The sequence below is a fragment of the Pezoporus flaviventris genome, unplaced genomic scaffold (assembly GCF_033815535.1).
Source record: "Pezoporus flaviventris isolate CSIRO_AGI_PZ_B2104156 unplaced genomic scaffold, CSIRO_AGI_Pfla_v1 ptg000025l, whole genome shotgun sequence".
Lineage (NCBI taxonomy): Eukaryota > Metazoa > Chordata > Aves > Psittaciformes > Psittacidae > Pezoporus > Pezoporus flaviventris.
Window position 1 is genome coordinate 32,649,781 of NW_026892573.1, and position 22,114 is coordinate 32,671,894.

Here is a 22,114-nt window from a genome sequence, read left to right on the forward strand (position 1 = left end):
TGCCCTCCAGACCTGACTGTGCATCCTTTGGGCAGGCACTGCGACAGCAGAAGGGGCACAGGCAGCACTGGGGACAGGCAATGTTACCTCCAGCCTCCCAGAACCTGCCTCCATGACAGACAGAGCAGCGTGGAGGACAATGCGGAGGGGAAGGATGGGTTAAGAACACTCAGCTCTCAAAGACCCAGAAATCACCTCACTGAGAATCACAGAGCGATTTGGGCTGAAGGGACCTTAAAGCTCATCCAGTCCCAGCCCCTGCCATGGGCAGGGACACCTTCCACTAGAGCAGCTTGCTCCAAGCCCCTGTGTCCAACCTGGCCTTGAACACTGCCAGGGATGGGGCAGCCACAGCTTCTCTGGGCACCCTGTGCCAGTGCCTCAGCACCCTCACAGGGAAGAGCTTCTTTATATCTAACCTTATATCTGACTTTCTTTATATCCACCTACCCAAAGCTTATCTGCTTTTCCTTTTCAAATGGACCATCAAGAGTATTCATAGATAACACTTTGCTCTGCTGGACCCAGCAGGCTTGATAAGAGTACCCAACACCAACCCGGCTGCAAACCATCTCTGTTTTATGCATGGGGAAACTGAGTCACAGAGAAGCCTCCTTTTCTCTTGGCCCTCACTGGGGGTAAAGCAGACTGTACCCGGGTGCATCAGGTCTCACTGGCATCCCAGAGGCTCACAGCACCAAGCCCCAGCAAATAAACCCTGGTGGGGAGAGGAAATGTTGGCTGAGGCTTGGAGTCCTTGGCGAAGGATGCACTGTGCATTTGGGGATGCTGGAGGGCGGGAGGCTGCATTGGGATGGGTGTACTTACTTTGGGTCGCTTCCACTGGATGCCCTGGATCCTTGACTTGTAGAACAGTGAATCATCATTGGCAGGGAAAAGCGGGTCCTCGAAGAGCTGCTTCCTCCGCTGACATTCCTTCTTCAGGGAGGTGTAGCGCTGGTTCTCGTAGGGCTTCACCGAGGAGAACATCCTTCCCCGCCGGCCCTGGAGGATGGGAAAAGTGGGAATGAGATGGGGCAGGGTCTGCCCAGGGACACTCAGTCCTCCCCTGCAGGATCTGAGTGGCAGGACCAAGACATCACGGCTCACCTACATTGCTAAACCCACTTCTGGAGTCCCATGAAGCACCCCTGGCTCCCTCCTGGAGGTATCACAGAATCATAGAATCAGTGAGGTCAGGAAAGCCCTTTAAGCTCATCCAGTCCAACCGTTCCCCAGCACTGCCAAGGCCACCACTGCCCCATGGCACTGAGGCCTCGTCTCCACGGGGTGTGAACACTTGCAGGGACGGTGACTGCAGCCCTGCCCTGGGCAGCCTGTTCCAATGCCTGAGCACCCTCTGGGGCAGGAATTGTTCCTCAGCTCCATCTAAACCTGCCCTGGTGCAGCTTGAGGCCGGTTCCTCTTGTCCCATCCCTTGTTCCTTGGGAGCAGAGCCCAGCCCCTCCTGGCTCCATCCTCCTCTCAGGCACTTGTAGGCAGCGATCAGGTCCCCCCTGAGCCTTCTCTTCTCCACACTGAACCCCCCAGGTCCCTCAGCCCTTCCCCATCACACTTGGGCTCCAGGCCCTGCACCAGCTCCGCTGCCCTTCTCTGGCCCCGCTCCAGCACCTCAATGTCTCTCTTGTACTGAGGGGCCTGAACTGAACACAGGATTCGAGGTGCAGCCTCACCAGTGCTTCATCACCAATTTAAACAGGTAGGGAAAATCCTACATATAAATGAGGAGGGACCAATGACTTCTCTAAACCCAAGCATACCTTTGCTGGTCCTTGCACACAGGATTCCCATTTGTCCCCCAACCTGACCAAAACAGGCAGAATAGAAGACCTGCCTCTTAGTGAATTTGTAACTCCTTTGGGAAAAACAGAGCTCCCAGAGGCAAAGGAGGAGAAGACATCCCCTGCAAGACACGTTCCATGGGGCTAAGCCCTATCCAGAGCATCCCCTCCATGCAGCCTTGAATCACAGAATGGTTTGGTTTGAAGGGATCTTAAAGCTCATTCAGCTCCAACCCCTGCCACGGGCAGGGACCCCTTCCACTAGAGCAGCTTGCTCCAAGTCCCTGTGTCCAACCTGGCCTTGAACACTGCCAGGGATGGGGCAGCCACAGCTTCTCTGGGCACCCTGTGCCAGCGCCTCAGCACCCTCACAGGGAAGAGCTTCTGCCTAAGAGCTCAGCTCAGTCTCTCCTCTTCCACTCATGGACACACATTCCATGATCTCATCGGACACAGCCTCTCAGCAGACTTTAGCAGATCTGGGTTTAATTAAAAAAAGGCCTCCTGGCAGCCTGCCGCGTGTTTCTGGATTAATTATTGTGTCCTGACAGTGCCTGGGCAGAGATGTAAATTTAGCAGTCCAGAAAACAGCAGGAAACCTCTGCCCAAATGCCTCCAAAGAGAGAGCAGTGCCTCTCCATCACCGCTCCATCGCCACTGCCTTTAGGCCACTGGGTACCAGCCCCTTTGCTCGGGTCCCCACCTCTTCACCCTGCAGGTCAAGCCACCTTGTCCCCACAGCAGGCACAAGGAAAAGGGATGCTCTACAGTGAGGGTGCTGAGGCACTGGCACAGGGTGCCCAAGGAAGCTGTGAATGCTCCACCCCTGGCAGTGTTCAAGGCCAGGTTGGACAGAGCCCTGGGTGCCATGGTTTAGCGTGAGGCGTCCCTGGCCATGGCAGGGGGTTGGAACTAGATGATCTTAAGGTCCTTTCCAACCCAAACCATTCTGTGATTCTATGATTCCACTAAATCACAGACGTTTTTCCAAAGCTCTTTCCCTACTTTCTCTGTATTTATAACAGCCATGTACAACCCTTCCCTCTCCCCCGAATGGGATGTCCTTTCCAAAATGCTGACCATCAGTGACTCTAGTCAGGAAACGAGTCTGGTTTCCTAAAGAAGTGGAGGTCTGTGCCCCATAATCCCAGAGCTGTGGTCTCCAACACCATTCACGGTATAACAAAGGATGCCCCAGATGCATCCAGCAAGCTGACCTCTCATTGCTCCCAAAGAGACATAGAGAAACCGTATGCTTATTGCCCCATCACATATGGTGGGACACGGAAGCTGCACTAAAGGCTAATTGGAAGCAGCTAATCTGTAAAGATCCCAAATCCCTGGGATTATATGATCATTTACAGTTGGGCATCAGTTTGGGAGCAGTCAGATCCCTGTTAATGCATCACTGGGATTAGCTGAAGGGAAGAAGTTGTTTGAGAGCTCAACCAATGCCTGCGCTTATCAGAGCGATGCTCCAAGAGCACCATCCAGCCTCCTCTCCTCTGGGAGGGATGAAAACACTTCACTTTGCAAAGCAGAAGAGCAAAGCACAGGTTTTAATTGATGCTGTTTATCAGCCTGATTAACAGCACAAGCACTCATCACTCAGAGCTTAAGTGAACCCAAAATAACCCCCTTGTTGGCTGTTCCACAGGTATCAGTAGCTAAAGCAGCTTGTGGGATGCTCTGTGCCAGGCAGCCACCTTTATCCAAATCATAGAATCAACCAGGTTGGAAAAGACCTTTAAGAGCATCCAGTCCAACCATTACAGCACTGCCAAGGGCACCACTAACCCATGGCACTGAGGGCCTCATCTACATGGTTCTTGAAGACTTCCAGGGATGGTGATTCCATCACTTCCCAAATCACGTAGTGTGTCCCAGCCTTGCACCCTGGGATGCAATGACTGGTAATGACTGTGCAAAGGGGCAATTAGGCCTTTAATTAAACACGATCTGAACTGTGTGGACCCTGTAGTATGGACTGGGGACAACAGGTAGATGCATCTCCCACAAGGAGACCATTGGCACTGGATGGCCAACAACCAACTGACTCCAATGTCTCCCTAATCCCATATCCCCAGTGTGGAGGAAGAGCATTTAGTGATCCTCCAGGATGGTTGATTTGAGATTTTATAGTTTATAACATCTTAGCTTGCAGGATAAAGCCAGGGAGAGCATCTCTGCCTTCAGTGTACTGTATAACCAACTCTATTAGGAAACCAAGGCTAGGACCTTTCCTGCATAGGACCAGATACACAAGCATGAATACACACAGGAGCCTTTGAAGACAGCTCAGAATATCCAGGTGCTGTGGTACAAAGTGATGCTCACAGGATTTTCTCCTTGGCATCAGGATCAGTTCCCAGATGCTGCAGAGAGGCCCGAGTGCATCGCCTGCCCTTGGAAAAGCCTTAAATATAAATGGCCTGATACAAAAACCTTAATAAAACACCAGATTTACTCCTTGTAGAAGAGCAGACAGCCTCTTTGAGCAGTCAGGGAATGCAGCCAGTCATCAAAACACACATCCACCCTGCTATGAGGGCAAAGGAGGAGCTAGCCTCTGGACCTTCAGCAGAGAAAGGGGGTGAAGGACAAGGGACCCGTCCCCAGGGAAGTCTTGGGGACAGCTTAGCAGTGAATGGGCTCCTTCTGAGTGACAACCAGGCAGGACTTTCGCAGTGACAGCACCCACTGCTATAGAGACACAGGCAGTGCTGGGAAGGGGTGGTTGGCAGCTGCCTTCTGCATGAATACCACGGCCCGAGAGAAAGGATGCTGTTCACTGAGATGGGAGGTGAATGGCTTGGACTTGTGCATGAGCTGGTCTGACAGATGGGAAAGGACATTTCCATGGGAGGCTGTGCAGGAAGAACCAGTGAGATTCAGGGGAAAAGCCTGGAGAGGAGGAAGAGAATCATGGAAAGGTTTGGGTTGGATGGGACCTTAAGGCTCATCCAGTTCCAACCCCCTGCCACGGGCAGGGACCCCTTCCACTAGAGCAGTTTGCTCGAAGCCCCTGTGTCCAACCTGGCCTCGAACACTGCCAGGGATGGGGCAGGTACCTTTCTAAAGGCCACGGTTGCGTTAAGGCAGGAGTTATGGTTTTGATGCAGGAGATGCTGCACCCTGCTCCCAACCTGTCCCGTGGCCAAGGGCTGGCACTTGGCTGCTCATTCATAAAATGACTGCTCCTCCCCAGCCAGCTCTGCAACAACAGCTTGGAGCTGTGTTTTCCTATGTCCCTTGCAACACTGACAGCCAAGAGACACCCAAAACGTCCATCCCTATGAGAACAGGACCATGGTTCTTCCCAAGCAGCTCCAGCCTAATCTGCCTGGGGGAAGAGGACCAGCTCCTCGCTGTGCTATCCCACTATACAGTGACTATCCCCTCGAGAGCCATCCGTCCTTGCTGCGGGGCTGCTCTCACATGATGGAGGTGGATTTGAGGTGGACAGGGAATGGCAAGCAGAAGGAGAGGGGATAATGTTCAGGATCATTTAAAGGCAAAACTTAATTGGGAAATAATTAAAAGGAAGGGGCCGTGGGGAGCGCTCCGAGGGCAGCGTTAGAATTCATTACTCTCTCTAATTTGCAGCATTTCATGCTTACCGGGCTGAACATCAGGTCTGCCACATTAAAATGCTCAAGGGCTAATGACTCTTCGCCTTCTTGCAGCCAGCCAGGATGCTTCAGGAGGACAAGAAGCGGGTGTTTTCATGCCTGGTTGGAATGAACAGCCCTCCACGTGCATTGAGCAGGGAGGGGAATCTGCACTCCCACCTCTTAGAGCCGAATGACTGGGAACAGAGGTTTGAGCCCAACCTTAATCCAGCCACAGAGCAGTTAAATAGGAAAGCATTTATTTGGAGCACTGAGCCAGAGTTATGACTCAGGGTGTTGTGGACTCCCCCGTTTCACTCCAGCATCATCCAGCTCCTGCCAGCTGGTAATGAGCATAATTCCAAGCACTGCAATGGGGAGAAGGATTGGAAGTGCTTGTGTTGGCCAGGACCAAATACTTGCTGAAAGGCTCTTCCTTGCTCCCCACAAACCGCTTCCTCTCCTTCACTTCCAGCCAGGAGGATCCTGTACCAAGGGAGCTGGCACGGGATCACCGTGCTTGACTTATCGCAAGGCTGCACCCTAGCCAGGAGCAAAGGGCTCCTTTCTTATCGATCCTATAGGACAGACAAAACACCTCTTAACCAACATCTCCATGGACAGAAAAGCCTCAAGTCACAGGCTATAGGGTGATAATCCCATTGAAAAGCCATCAGGACCATGGTCCACAGCAGGTCTGAGCTGCATTCCCAAAGCCCTTTCCCACTCCAAGCTGTGCATCAACCATAGCTGTGCTTTGGACTCAAAAGCGGCATGGCCCAGAGCCAGCAGCACCACGCAGCATCCTCCGTTAGCCCCATGCACAGGACTGGAAGTTGAAGCCACGCTGATGGAACACAGGAAATGAGGCATCGTTTCTACTCGAAACTGACTGGTTAACAGGGGAGCCAGCTCCTATGGGAAGTTACAGGTAGTTCATCTCCAGATGCATCTGAGCAGAGCTGGAGACCCTTCCGGAGTAGCTGCTTTGACCAAAATGCAGATCAAAGAGCATTAACAGTGGTTACACGCTGAAACAAACCCGCTGACGAACGGAAGGCTGAGTGCCCCTTTCCTGCCTTTATCTCTTCCCTTCATCCGGTGGCATCTCTGTTCTCATCTAAGCTACAAACTCTGCTAGGCTAAAGGTGAAACAACCATCTTCACTCAATTATATTTATATCAAGCTCTGTTTTTTGCCAGGGATTTGGTGCAGCACAGGTAGGACCCAAATCCAGACACCTGAACACAGCCTTGGCTGACACGGTCTAGCGTGAAGCATCCCTGCCCATGGCAGGGGGTTGGAACAGGATGATCTTAAGGTCCTTTCCAACCCAAACCATTCTATGATTCCATGATCTTTAGCTGAAGGGTTAATTTTGCATGTGTGCACATGGGGATAGGCCATCAAAACCTCAGTGTAGTGGATTTAGTCTCCAAAACAACCCCTGATGGGTTAGGGGCTGTTTGCTCTGAGTGAGCAAACCCACTGCATTCATAGGGCTTTTTGCAAGCACTTAAGTACAGCAAATGCTCCCTGTGGATGCGTCCTCCTTTAGAGTGGGAAACAGCATCACTATCGAGCTGCAGGGATCCTGGTCCCTTCCACAAAGCACTCTGAGACCTACAGAGGAAGGTGCTGTCTGAGAGCAGGCTGTTACTGCTAGAACCTCAAGACATCAAGCACTCTGTCATTAAAAAGGTGCATTTGCAGCAGTGCCAAGGAAGGGACCAGGGTCACTCCTCCCAGTGCAAGTGATTCCCTATCCGCAAAGCCTGGCCGGCAGCATCTGCACAACATCAACCCCAGAGAAGACGTCACGTTTGGATCTTGTTTTCATCAGTGCTCAGTGATTTTTATCATGTTTGCTTTATTTCCCCTGCTTTTTACCCTCCAGAGCATTGCTCTTTCGTTGCTTAACAGCTACAAGACAGCACGGGGAGAGACAGAGATGGCCAGAGGGTTTGCATGGAGGGGCAGTGTTTGGATATGTTGGGGTTAATGGAGGGTTTAGGAATCCTTGGATACCCCCCTCCTGCAGGAGCCATGGAGGAGTGACAGCCAGGAGCTCCCTTTCGCTTGGATAACTCACCCCTTTCGCTTGGATAACTCCCCCAGGGAGGCCTTTGGCCTGGGGAGTTCCTCATTCCTTGCAGATATGAGTCACCATGTGCAAACAGAGCCCATGGTGGAGCTGCAGGAAGGAAGGGCAGCCCTGCGCCACAACCCATAATAACCCTGCGCTGGCAGCAAGCTCTGCCTGGCAAGAGCACTGCACACACAGTGCAGCACCAGCCAGACTGCTCAGCACAGACCTTAAGGTCAGATGGGACCAGGACATGCACCTGAATGCATCTTGGCACAATGAGGAGTAACCAGCTCAAAGCACTGCTGGTGGCAGCATCCCTCCCCCTGGACCAGCCAATGCAGGGGGTGCAGAGATGCAGGACGAGCAGGAACAGGGGTGGAAGGAGACCAAAAGGAGGTGGCAGAAGGACAGGCCCCAAAGCACTGGGAAGAGGAAGGATGGAACATGCCACCGGGCAACCACCATTGGCCAAGGGAACAGAGAGGAGATGGAGATGTTCATCATTCACCACGGTCCAGCTCATCCCAACCCACTGATGGCTTGGGAAGAACAGAGACGCTCAGTTTTGGGTACCACCAACATACCCCCAGGTGCTTTCCAACCCCTGAACCATCCTTACCACGGCAGACACGCATTACATCAGGCTTGCTCATCAGGCCCCAGCAGGGTTAAAGCCCCTTGTAGCTCAGCAGAGACTGCAGGGCCAGCATGGGAAGGTGAATTAATGGGCTTGGCCAATGCCCAGCCCCTGGGGACAGCCACCACATCACTAACCCTCCCCATCCCAGCACCCCAGCCATGACCCTGGTTAATGATTGCAAGGGGCAGCACAGAGCACCAGCAACAGTGAACACTCCTGAGCTCACCCAGGGGGAAAGCTTCCAAAACCAAGAGGAAACCATTCCTGATGGCTGGAACCTCGTCCAGGGCTCCCCCAGGTTTATATATATGGCAGCTTGAACTGGGATGGAGCAGCCCAGGGATGTGGGGCTGGTCTCACCAAGCAAGGTTTAGGTTCAAACAAGGCATTGATCACATAGAGCAGGTTTGCAGGCATTGCAGAAATACAGCCTAGGGAGAGCAAATCATGCACAAGAATAGAGCCACCTCCGTCTGTAGTTGGCCACAGGGTGGTTGCTTATAGAATCATAGAATGGTTTGTGTTGGAAGGGGCCTTAAAGCTCACCCAGCTCCAATCCCTGCCACGGGCAGGGACACCTTCCACTAGAGCAGCTTGCTCCAAGCCCCTCTGTCCAACCTGGCCTTGAACACTGCCAGGGATGGGGCAGCCACAGCTTCTCTGGGCAACCCATTCCAGTGCCTCAGCACCCTCACAGGAAAGAAATTCCCCCTTATCTCCAACCTAAATCTCCCCTGTTTCAGTTTGAACCCATCACCCCTTGTCCTATCACTACAGTCCCTAATGAAGAGTCCCTCCCCAGCATCCTTACAGACCCCCTTCAGACACTGGAAGCTGCTCTGAGATCCCCACACATCTTCTCTTCTCCAGGCTGAACAGCCCCAATGTTCTCAGCCTGTCTTCCCAATAGGCCAGTCACCCCCCCTCTGCACCACACTGAACCCACCCCGTGATGTTACCAGACTGCTGGGGCCTTCTCAGCATCCATTTTGACCACCACTGGCTAAAAAAGAAGGGAAAACCAGGATGCTGCCTGCGCAGGAGTGAACTGAACATCCATTTCTATTATTTATGCAGGGCTTCTAATTGAACGTCTGGACCAGGCTCTTTTAAATCCAGTCACACAGACTCCACTGGAAGCTTTGCCCTCCATCAAGACACTGGCACTGGTCTCCCTGCCAGCTGGGAAAACAAAGCACGGAGTGATGACAGATCTGTACCTCTGTGACACAGCGAGAGGGAAGGACACAAGAGTCACAGAGGGAGCCCACGGAGCCTTTCTCCTGGGTCACGGAAGGTGCTGAATCAAGAGGTTTGTGTCAGCGGCAAATCCATTCACAAAACTCCTGATGAGCACAGCAAAGGCAGCACGGTCCCCATGCAAACGCTGCTTCAAGAGCTCCTGCAGCCTCTGGGATAATTAAAGCAATTGAACTTCAAGAGATGCGGAGACGAGCACCCGAGGAGCAGAAGAGATAACGGGGCTGCAGCTACCCTGTGGGAAACTGAACCAAGGCAGCTGGATGCCACAAGAGCATCCCTCCCAGGCTGACTGCGCTGTTTGCTCCTCTGGCTGGTCCACAGCATCCCTCCTGCAGCTTCAGCGCACATCACACCAACAGCACCATCCCCAGGGTTATGGGTTTCTTCTCTCTCCTTCGTCTTCACCCCCTGGTGCAGGCAGAGCTCAACATTATGGAGACTGGAGTGAGGCCAGAGGAGGCCATGGAGATGCTGCGAGGGCTGGAGCAGCTCTGCTCTGGAGCCAGGCTGAGAGAGCTGGGCTGGGGCAGCCTGGAGAAGAGAAGGCTCCTGAAGGGGAGACCTGAGAGCAGCTCCAGTGCCTGAAGGGGCTGCAGGAAAGCTGGAGAGGGGCTTTGGCCAAGGGCCTGTAGGGCCAGGCCAAGGGGAATGGCTTGAACCTGCCCGAGGGGAGACTGAGCTGAGCTCTTAGGCAGAAGCTCTTCCCTGTGAGGGTGCTGAGGCGCTGGCACAGGGTGCCCAGAGAAGCTGTGGCTGCCCCATCCCTGGCAGTGTTCAAGGCCAGGTTGGACACCGGGGCTTGGAGCAAGCTGCTCTAGTGGAAGGGGTCCCTGCCCGTGACAGGGGCTGGAACTGGATGAGCTTTAAGGTCCCTTCAACCCAAACCACCCTGGGATTCTGAAGCCAAAGCGAGCACCAGCTTGTCCGCAGGAGGTGGCTCAGGGCACGTTATTACCACACAGTTAACAACAAGCAGGGGATCAGGAGCTGAGCACAAGGCTCTGGGATGGGGATTAAGCACCTGCCTCCTCTCCCAGCACGTATCCTGCTGGAAGCCCTTGCTCCATATCTCTTTAGATACCCTCCCGCTGCAGCAGCCCTGAGCTGGAGCAGTGAACCCCAGGGTACGCATGAGACGCTCCCTGTGCTGTGGGCAAGTTTCACTTCCCTTCACAGGACAGAATCCTGCTGCAGCCCTGGCCACAGCCCCGTGTTAGACGCAATAAATCACTGCTCTCCCGCTCCCGCATGAAGACCTGCTGGGCAAGCAGCCAGTGGGCAGCATCCCCATCCAACACGCACCAGCAGTGGGTGGCCTGGCTCTGCAACAGCAGGTTTGCAGCAGCAGCTTTTACCAGTGCAAGACTTTGCTTGGCAGAGAAATCACCTCCCTTAATCATCCCGGAGCAACCCTTAAGAGTATTTACCCATGCTCAAACCGGTAGGACCAGCTCCGCAAGGCTTTGGGAGCTCCAACCCTGCAAACACCTTATAGGAAGCTCTTGCTTACTGGGGTGTGGCTTGTAAAAGGTAAACCAAAGCAGCCACAGACACTGAGCAACAAACAGGGAGTGCTTCCTTCTTCTCTACATGGGGAATGGGGAAATGGTGGAGCAGCTCCTGATGGGCTGGGGAGGGATGGAGGCAAGCAGAGCCACCTGCATCCTGCACCAAGGAGGGACAGAGAGCCTCCAACAAGTGGAAATGGAATGGAAGCTGGAACGGAAGGATGCTCGATGCAAGGCAGGGATGTGGCTGCCCATCCAGGGAATTCAATGTATGAACGAGCTCGAGATAGAACAAGATAAAGCAGCAACAACAAAAACATAGTGTGGGGGGAGCACCTTGGTTTAAGGGAAGGCCAGGCAGCAGGGCCTGTCTGGGGACCTGTTGGAAAGGGTCCAGAGGAGGGCCACAGATATGATCAGAGGAATGGGACACCTCTCCTATGGAGACAGGCTGAGTTGGGGTTGTTCAGCCTGGAGGCCTTAGAGCAGCCTTTCAGTACTTAAAAGGGACCCATAAGAAAGATGGGGAGCAGGGCCTGTTGTGACAGGACGAGGGATGATGGTTTTAAACTAAAAGAGGGAGATTCAGGCTGGATGAGAGGAGGGAATTGTTCACAATGACGGTGGTAAAACCCTGGCACAGAGAGGTGATGGATGCCCCATCCCTGGAGACATTCCAGGCCAGGCTGGATGTGGTTCTGGGCAACCTGGTCTAGTTGAGGATGTCCCTGCTCAATGCAGGGGGTTGGAACTGGATGAGCTTTAAGGTCCCTTCCAACCCAAACCATTCTGTGATGATTCTGTAATTCTAGGAGCAGAGCTGGAGCCTTTGCCCTTTTCACCCCTTGACCACAGAGACCTTCTGCCTGTCATGTTGTAACTCCACAGAAAGCATTATTACATGTCCCCTTCCCTGCTGGCAAAAGCATAGCCCTGCGCTGTGCTGCCACAGTCCTGTTGGATTAGTTATGGCCGGATTACAGGATAAACCTTGAAGGAACAAACCAGGGCTGCAGCCTCCCTCGGCTGAGGATGAGCTGCAGCCAGCCAAGGAGGCACTTGGCTAAGGAGAAGTCAGTTTGTGAAGGAGGTGCCTGCATGCTGGGGAGAAGCAGCCCTTGCCCATGTACCATTTAACATCTATGTACCATTTCAGAGCCATGTACCATTTCACATCCCATGTACCATTCCACATCCCATGTACCATTCCACATCCCATGTACCATTTAACATCTATGTACCATTTCAGAGCCATGTACCATTTCACATCCCATGTACCATTCCACATCCCATGTACCATTTAACATCTATGTACCATTTCAGAGCCATGTACCATTTCACATCCCATGTACCATTTCACATCCCATGTACCATTCCACATCCCATGTACCATTCCACATCTATGTACCATTTCACATCCCATGTACCATTTCACATCCCATGTACCATTTCAGAGCCATGTACCATTTCAGAGCCATGTACCATTTCACATCCCATGTACCATTTCAGAGCCATGTACCATTTCAGACCCATGTACCATTTCACATCCCTTGCACCATTTCACATCCATGTACCATTTCACATCCCATGTACCATTTCAGACCCGTGTGCCATTTAACATCTATGTACCATTTCAGACCCATGCACCATTTCAGACCCATGTACCATTTCACATCCCATGTACCATTTCACATCCCATGTACCATTTCACATCCCTGTACCATTTCACAGCCATGTACCATTTCACATCCATGTACCATTTCACATCCCATGTACCATTTCAGACCCATGTGCCATTTAACATCTATGTACCATTTCAGACCCATGCACCATTTCAGACCCATGTACCATTCCATATCCCATGCACCATTTCAGACCCATGTACCATTTCACATCCCATGTACCATTTCACATCCCATGTACCATTCCACATCCCATGTACCATTTAAAATCTATGTACCATTTCACATTCCATGTACCATTTCACATCCCATGTACCATTTCACATCCATGTACCATTTCAGAGCCATGTACCATTTCACATCCCATGTACCATTTCACACCCCATTAAGGTTCAGCCTCCTAATGTGGGGCAGAGTTAAAGTGGCTGGATGCTTTACAGTCCCCTCTCCCCTTAACCTACATTCATGTCTGATTGAAGCCACAGGACATGAGAGAGTAGAGATGATGCTTGGCTGGATGGTGGGAAGACTAAAACTGGTTCTTTTTGCACAAGGGCAAACCAGGGGACAAGGAGCACTTTTCAGTGCCAGAAAAGTATTTTAAGGTAAAATGCATCAAAGTGTTATTGAACCGGGATGTGAAAGCTGACTGTGGGATGCAGGAGCAGGTAGAGGATGAGGAACTCAATCCAGCCCCCTCTGAAGAGCTGGATCAGGCCCAAAGGAGCTGGTTCTCTGACCTACATGCTGCAAGCTCCCAGCACGGCTTTGCAGGGGTATCATCTGTCACGTCTCCAGCACAGGAGGATCCCCAAAGCAGGAGGATCTGCAATATGGGCTAGAAACGAATGCATCATGCAGAAAGGCAAAAGCTGTGGAAGCTTCCCTGGTCCCAGGAAGGGAAAACCCAACGGCAATCATTCCTCTATACACCATGACCTCAAGAAGTTACCCCTATATTTAGGCACCAAAACGGGGGTGTCTCTTACAGCATAAGCTTCTTTAACAGGAAAACCCTATGGATTTGCATCCATGGTGCAAAGGGAAGAGCTAAGAGCAGGGGAAGGGTTAATGCTGCAGCCATACAGATGCTCCACTGCTTCCCCCATGAAGCCAATGGGTCCATTCTCTGCAGTGCCCAGCGCCTGGCCCTTTCTCCCTGGGTAATCAGCTGGAAGGGAGCAGAGCCAGAGCAATCACTGCACCTCATTCCCCATCCACAATGGTGCCCGCAGGGCCAGGGGATGGAGGAGCACAGCCTGGCCCAAAGCGGGTCAATGCAAGCCCATCATTGAGCCTTTGTGCTCTACAAGCAGCTCAGAAGAGGAGGTGGAGGCAAAGGCATGAAGATAGCAGCAAGTAAATGGTACCCGAGTGTGCCCCACGACACCAGGGGATGAGCAGAGGGTGATGGGTGCCTCTGTATGGGCTGAAACCCTCCTGTAGGTATGGAAGAGGTTTTGGATATCTGTAGGTATCTCTGGAGACCAGTGAGGATGAGGAGGGATTGCTCCCAATCCCAGCCTTTAAGACTCAGCCCCATCCTTCTCATTCTCCACCTATTAACCTGCTGCTGCCCTGCTTGGATGCAGTGTTAGGAGAAGGGACTTGGCACCTCTGCAGGGTGGGATTTAGACCTCACAACCAGCTCCTAAGGATCCCTGAGGGTCTCTCAAAGAGCATCCTTGGGTTTTACAACCCAGTGGAGCAGCTCACGGGCTGGAGCTGAGCCCAGGCAATTCACGTTGAGGAGTTACCTAAGAAGGAGGCAGCTGATGTTCCTGGGAAGGGCAGGAGGGGAATAGATTGCACCAGGACAGATGTGCCTGTAGCAAGATGCTGCACCGAGCAGGAGGTAATGAATGCACAAGCGCGAGTGGATTTAGAGGATGCGCCCGTTCTTAGCATCATCATACCCCAGCACAAACGCTGCCTAAATCTCCCCTTGGGATCACATCCAAAGCCTTCTTACAGCATCAATGCTTTGTTACTAATCTGTGCAGCGAGCAGGGAGGGGAGAGATTATTTATTTGTATGGGGGGGGGTTAAGGCATAATCAAAGACAAAAAATCATCTTGGTGACGTGGCCAGGCTTCATCTGCTTCAAGCCATGCCCTGCATTAGGAGGATGCTGAGACCTGCTTGGCTAACACAGCCCTTCCCAAAGGAGATACCAGTTCAGGCCGTTCGGAGCAGAGAATCCCAACCTCCTGCACCAACAAGCCCCAAATCCTCTTTATATCACCTTAGATGAGAGGTGCTGTGCCCTAGTTCCCCATCTCCTCCCTTCCTCCGATGGGATGCAATTGCAGTCTCCAGCTAAGCCTCTGAAACTGAATTAATTCACACCCGTTTGTCCCCACACCAACACTGTCCTCCACTTTAAATAGCAATTCTGCCTCCCTGGTGCTCACCCCTTGGATGTATTTATAGGCAGCGAGCACATCCCCTCTCTGCCTTTGTTTCGCTGGGCTTTTATAGCCTCCCATAGCTCTCCATCCCTCTGATCAGCCTCAGAGCCCTGTTTCCTGCACCTGCTCCAGGCTGAGTTAATCCGTCTCAAGCACCAGATCTCAGAGCCTGGTCCTTCTACATTAACTCTTCCATACCCTCATCCCACAAACACCCTTTGCCTGCTTCCTTTCCGCCTTTCCACAGGACCAAACCCAGCCCAACAGGATCCAGCCTCCAAACAGAGCACAAAGCCCCACTCTAGGGCCCGAGGTAAGTCCTAGAGGGCATCTCTCCACCTTGCATCTCATCCACAGGGCCAGCCCATTCCAGAGCAGAGCCTCTCATCCACCCCATGCAGATGGTGCCTCTCAGCTTGGTTTTGCAGGTGAATCTTGGCATGAGAATGGGCTCAGATCTTCCCTCAGAGGCTTTAAGCTGCTCTGCATGGGGTTAATCTGTCCAGCAGTGCCCTTTGCCACCTCCCTTAGCCCTCCAACAGAAGTCTGCTCCATTGGTGCACTCCCACGTGCACTTAGGGTATGAAGCCCCATCAAGTCCAGGAGACCTGAAGCCCTTTGCCTACAGGTTGCTCCAGCACAGACCCCTTTGGTAACAGCCCTGGTTTTCCACCTCCCTCCACCCCGGGAGCCTGAGGATGCTCTCCATGGTTTTAATACGGATGCTCTCCGTGTGGACATGGTTTAGTGGTGGCCTTGGCAGGGGTAAAGGTTGGATGTTAAAGGGTGATGACGTTGAAGACCTTGATGATGTTAAAGGTCTTTTCCAACCTGGTTGATTCTATGGGCATCCATCACCAGCTAAAAGAGCTCCCTTGAACAGACAAGAGCAGGGATTTCGCTGTGCTCAGGGCCAGGTCAAAGCCCCACCTAAGCCATTTCTTACTACAACAGGCAATGATGTGGGGCTGGTGGCAGAAAACAGGGCTGGACTTCACCCTCCCACAACCCTCCCACTTTGATCGTGTCGCTTTGCCCCTTCACTATGTGTCATTGCTTTGCACAGAGGATTACTGCTCCTGTGTGGCACACGGGGTGTCCCTAAGGGATGACAAAGGGGATTTCGGCTCCTGCCACAGCCAAGCCCTGCTGCCTTCCTCAAAACCTGCTTTTCCTTCCGCTAATGCCTTGATCCTCAGCTCTGCTGCCAAGGAGAAAGCTTTTCCCAACCACTTCTGGCACATGGCTCCTGGCAAGCACCAGGCGCCGAGCAAGGCAGTGCCCATGCACGCAGCAGCATCCGTACACGGATACCCACTGCAGGGGGAATTCAGACCTCACAACCATCCCCAAAGGGTGTCTCAGGGTCTCTAAAAGAGCCCACATGAGCCCTCCTTGGGTGCTATAACCCTGTGGACCGGCTCAAGGGCTGAAGCTGAGCCCCAGGAGGTTCACATCAGAGAATGACTCAAATAAATAGGAGGCACCTGATGGCCTCAGGAAGGGCAGGAGGGAAATGGATTGCAGCAGGGCAGATCTGCTTGGTGCAACGTCTTGCTACAGCCACGAGGCAAGGGCGCTCAAGTAAGGCGCTGCTCCTCCATCCATGCCTGACTTTGCTGCTTCTCATCCTCCCTGGTTCTTGCAGCCCCAAGGATGCTCCCAACACGTAACACCCGCTCCACCTGCATCCATAAGCTCGTACCTCCTCAATTCATGGAATCACAGAATCAACCACGTTGGAAAAGCCCTTTAAGCTCATCCAGTCCAACCATTCCCAGCACTGCCAAGGCCACCACTGCCCCATGGCACTGAGGCCTCGTCTCCACGCTGTGTGAACACTTGCAGGGCCGGTGCCTGCAGCCCTGCCCTGGGCAGCCTGTTCCAATGCCTGAGCACCCTCTGGGGCAGGAATTGTTCCTCAGCTCCATCTAAACCCGCCCTGGTGCAGCTTGAGGCCGTTTCCTCTTGTCCCATCCCTTGTTCCTTGGGAGCAGAGCCCAGCCCCTCCTGGCTCCATCCTCCTCTCAGGCACTTGTAGGGAGCCATCAGGTCCCCCCTGAGCCTTCTCTGTTCCACACTAACCCCCCCCCCCCCCAAGTTAACTCACTGCTACCCCGAGCAGTGACCCAGCCAGGCTCTCTGCATCTGCCTTGGCCTGCCCACCACCCATGTACAATGTGGGGTGGGAGATGCGCCCGCAGGGACCCTGTGTGTGAGCCCTGTGGGATGTGAGAGTGGATGGAGATGACAGGAGGGGAAAGTCTGCAGCGAGAAAAGCAGCTGAGGGTTTATAACAGCATCCTCCGTGCTCTCCCCTCCTTTCATCCCCATTTCTCTGCCCCCTCTTCCCACCAAGCCTGGAGCGAACGCAGCATCCAGGCAGGAACACGATGGGAACTGGCAATAAATACCTGCTATCAAACCCAAGCATCACACGCAGGTGGATCTGCAGAGCCAGGCGAGCAGCCTGCGCTCACCCAGCACCTACCCGAGTGGGAGGGGAGGGATGGAGCCGCTTCCAACGGGACGCCATCCATTGGGAAGCACCAGGTTGGTTTCTCAGGTCCAAAATGACATTTCTCAGGGTAGGAGGAAAGGGGACGGTGCCTTCCACCCCCGGGATATGGGAAATCCAGGTCCGTTTATCCACTTGGAAACCATTAAAGCCATCAGCCCTGCGCCCCAGCAGCATCCCCAGGAGCAGGAGCTCTCTCTTGCCTTAACTTTCCATGGGACTTTCGAAAAGCCCTTTGGGTTTGTCCCAAAACCATGGATTAAGGAATAACACTGAAACCTCAGGCTTCTTTCCGGGTGCAGAAATCCCACTTTCCAGCCAGCACTGAGGCCTCGCTGCTCCAAGTTCCCATCCAGCTTGGCTCCACCACCAGGAACCGGCCAGACTGGGAAACAGCGATGGGGCTTCAACCACCCGGGACGCAACTTCCACATGCAGCAGCCCCACGCACCCCCAATTCCAGCATCGCCTCCAACTCACCCCAGCGCCCGCTGCAGGCAGAACACGCCCCACACAAGGCAGCGCACGGATGGATGCCGGTGACCGGTTATGGGGTGTTCACCCCCACCCACCCCACAACTCACACACAAACAGCCCCGCTCCCACAGGTGCCCCGAGCATCCCCCTCGTGGGGCTGGACCCCTCGGGCCGGGCACGGAGCTGCTCCCCATGGAAGGGGCAGTGATGGGGGGCCGGGGATGAGCCGCTGCCCCCCCCCGTCCCTTCCGGTCTCTGCTCTTACCTGCCCGCAGCCCCTGCCCGCTGCCGCCGCTCCGGGCGAGCCGCTGCCCGCAGCGCTTCGGCTCCCGCAAGCACCGCCCCGACGGGGCGGGCAGCGGCAGCCGCGCCTGCGCCGGGAACGGCAGCGGGGATGGGGACGGGGAATGGGAACCGGGAGTGGGAACGGGAACGGGAATGGGAATGAGAACCGGGAATGGGAATGGGAACGGGAACCGGGAATGGGAACCGGGAGTGGGAACGGGAATGGGAATGAGAACCGGGAATGGGAATGGGAATGAGAACCGGGAATGGGAATGGGAACGGGAATGGGAATGGGAACGGGAACCGGGAATGGGAACCGGGAATGGGAACGGGAATGGGAATGGGAACCGGGAATGGGAACGGGAATGGGAATGGGAACGGGAATGGGAACCGGGAATGGGAATGGGAACCGGGAATGAGAATGGGAACCGGGAATGGGAACGGGAACCGGGAATGGGAATGGGAACCGGGAATGCGAACCGGGAATGGGAATGTTAACCGGGAATGGGAACCGGGAATGGGAACCAGGACCGGCACCGGCACTGGGACCCGACCGCAGGAACGGGATCCGGCTCCGGGAATAGGAACCAGTAGAGGGAATCGGAACCGGGAATGGGAACCGGGAGTGGGAATGGGAACCGGGCCCCCGGTGGGGATCTGGCACCGGGAATAGAAACCAGAAGCAGGAATGGGAACCAGAACCGGGACCCCAATCAGGAACTGGCACCGGGAGTGGGAACCGGGACAGGGAATGGGAACCAGCACCGGGAATAGGAACCGCGACCGGCCCCGGGATCAGGCTCCGGGAAGCGGCCCCGGGAGCAGGAACTGGCGCCGCGAAGCCGCATTCCCAACCCTGGGAACTGGGACTGGCACCTCCCGGTGGTGGGAACTGGAAGCGGCACCGGTGAGCGCCGGAGAACTGGGAACCCCCCTGGGAACCGGGACCTGGGTCCAGGCACCATCGTGGGAATGGGGGACTGGCAGCACCTAGATGGGGATCAGGGAACGGGGGCTGCCCAGGCACCAGCAGTTGGGTACCAGGAACTGGGAACAGCCACTGGGACCAGCAGCACCCTGGTACTGGGCACCGGGACAAGGTCCCACTGGCTCTTGCACTGGGATGGGAACAGGGCAAACTGGGATCTGGGCATGCCAGGGCCACTGGGCAGCTGGGGGGGATGAGTTCATCACCCATGGAGGGTGCAGGGGAGAAGCATGCAGGATTGGGGTGCAAAAGGGACATCCCCCAGTCAAACACACTCCCAGCCCACAGATACACATCCAAAGAGGTAAAAATGAACAAAACCAACCCAAAAGTGCATCCCGCAGGGCAAGAAGGAGCCAGTGGTGTGTTACAGACCCTCTGACGCGGGTAATGGATGTGATGCACCAGCTTGTATGCCAGTGTTCGGGGTGGGGTTCGTCATGAATCAGGCCAAAAAGAGATGGCAAGTGAAGAACAATTAAACAATGCAATGATGTAATTGTAAATGATGGGAATAAACTTTCCACGTTCAAAATGATGGTGGTTGGACTCTAAGACAGCAAAAAGCAGGGCTAAGGAGTAGCTGGTCCCTGGCAGTGACAGAGGGGATGCTTAAGAACATCTGCTTGCCACATCTGGGGTGATGCAGTGATAAGGTTAGAAAGGAGATGGAGCATTGGCCTGGCACAAGCTCCTGTACTCACCAAGGGCTCACCTGCAGCTGGACGTGGTCAGCAGCACTCATGGGGATGATTCAGCTCCTCTAGGGCCAGGGTTTTCCTCAGGTTGCTTAAAATCCAAACCCTTCTGTGTGTTTCCTTGGTATTTTATGGGGATGATCAGGGGCTGGAGCAGCTCCCTTATGGAGCCAGGCTGAGAAAGTTGGGGCTGTTGAGCCTGGAGAAGAGAAGCTGCGTGGAGACCTCAGAGCATCTCCAGTATCTGAAGGGAGCCCATAGGGATGCTGGGGAGGGACTCTTCATTAGGGACTGCAGTGGTAGGACAAGGGGTGATGGGTTCAAACTGAAACAGGGGAAGTTTAGATTGGATATAAGGAAGAAGTTCATTACTGTGAGGGTGCTGAGGCACTGGAATGGGTTGCCCAGGGAGGTTGTGAATGCTCCATCCCTGGCAGTGTTCAAGGCCAGGTTGGACACAGGGGCTTGGAGCAAGCTGCTCTAGTGGAAGGGGTCCCTGCCCGTGGCAGGGGTTGGAGCTGAATGATCTTAAGGTCCTTTCCAACCCAAACCAGTCTACGATGATTGTATGACCCTGTATCTAGGACCCCACATCATTACCAATGGCCCTCACATCAGCAACCAGGCAGGGCAGGGATGGATGCTGCTGCTGCTGCTCCCTGGGAGGGCGGGGAGAGCATGGAGCCTGTTTTGATTTGCGATGTGCTTCACTCTATTAGCGTTAATTACTGAAGATCATCATCCATCACTGCTCCCACCAGTGCAGACACCTCCTGCCCTGCTCACTGCTGCGGGCTTGCTCTAACAGCACTGGAGGGAAACAGGAACATTCCTGTCGTGGTTTCCACCTATTTGAGCCCAAAGCTGCTAATGGGGAGCATCTTGCTGCTGGGGACGTGGGGATCAAGGGGGGGGTTTGTCACCAATGGGTGATTAAAAAGAGGAGGAAGGAAAACCTAAAAAGAAGAGACAATGGCATCACCCTTGAGATGAAATAACAGGAAAGCATTAGGGAAAAGCTGGGAAACATAAGGGAAAAGCTCCTGTGATGAATGAAGGCAGCGAGCAGGTCTCCAGCCATTCCCAAAGGGATGTGGAGCCTGAGCCGGCTCCCGTTGCAGGCCCGCATCTCCCTGATTGCCTTTGGTTGCATTTTGGATTCGAGGCTCAGCAGGGGAAGGAGAATTATGTAAATGTGATTTATAATGATGCTGTGTTGCTCCTCCATGTGCAAATGAGGCCGCGGTGATGGGGGTGACACAAGGGTTGCAGGGAGGGGGGGGGAAGGAAGAAATAGGATTCCTTTAAATCTGGACGCTAAAAATAAGCAGGAATAAGCCAAAAAGCGAAGAGGAGGAAGACTGCAGCCGGTGATTCCTCAGAATGGGATTTCCTATTTCCTTCTGGGGTTTGAAAGCAGATGTGAGGTTTTTCCTCCCTTATGGGAGTAGTTGCTCAGCAGGGGACCTCCAAGATGAGGTTTGGTGCTGGGGTGGTGCAGGGTGAGGGTCTGCCTGCCCAGGGGTGATGGGAGGTGAAGAACTGCCCACCCCTGCTCTATGAGGCCATGTCTCCCCCTCCAAGGGCATGTTTTGGGGGAGAAATGGGAGGAAATGGGAAAGAAAAGTGAGGCAATGACTGCAGATGGGCAACGGGTGCCCATATCCTCATCTTCGTACCATGGGAGATGGAGGGAACAACCTCCAATGGCCCCACTGCAGCACCTGAGCACTGTTGATCCCATCAGGTCACAGTCTTCTGCTCCTCTTTGTAGATACCAAGAAACGAGCCAACGACCATCCCTGTGATCATCCATCCACGTTGGCATTAAACCTCATCTTCCCGAGTTCAAGTTGTTCGCCCCGGTTGCAGCCTCTGGAATAGCACTAATGTATTCTCCCCTTTCCCTCTCCACATGATTGCAGCATAATCTCCTCCTCGCTTGATTTATTTAAGCAGGCCTTCAGATGCTCCAGTAATGGGAGTCATTTGGGTCCCTCTGCAGATAACTATTTGTCTATGGCCGTGCATTGGAAGCGCAGAGCCAGTTGGCAGGAGAGAGGCAAGGCTGGGGTCACAAGGATGCTGAGTTACTCACTGTCAGAAATAGCTGGTGGAGACAGTGAAATAAAGCAATGCCA

General features: G+C 53.8%; 1 protein-coding gene across 2 annotated transcripts in view; it reads right to left on the reverse strand.

The window, feature by feature from the left end:
- Nucleotides 1-18,077, reverse strand: part of CAPN5 (calpain 5) — a 52,561-nt gene extending 34,484 nt beyond the window's left edge. Inside the window, exons 1-2 of one of the 2 annotated variants that reach the window (XM_061458089.1) lie at nucleotides 18,006-18,077; nucleotides 829-1,005 (exon numbers count right to left, since the gene is read on the reverse strand). In XM_061458089.1, the coding sequence (XP_061314073.1) occupies nucleotides 829-990 (162 nt within the window). In that variant the 5' untranslated portion in view covers nucleotides 991-1,005; nucleotides 18,006-18,077. Of the gene's footprint in view, nucleotides 1-828; nucleotides 1,006-5,184; nucleotides 5,973-18,005 lie in introns of those variants that run through there. The other variant, XM_061458088.1, reaches the window with a different exon arrangement.
- Between the last annotated feature and the right edge of the window lie 4,037 nt (nucleotides 18,078-22,114).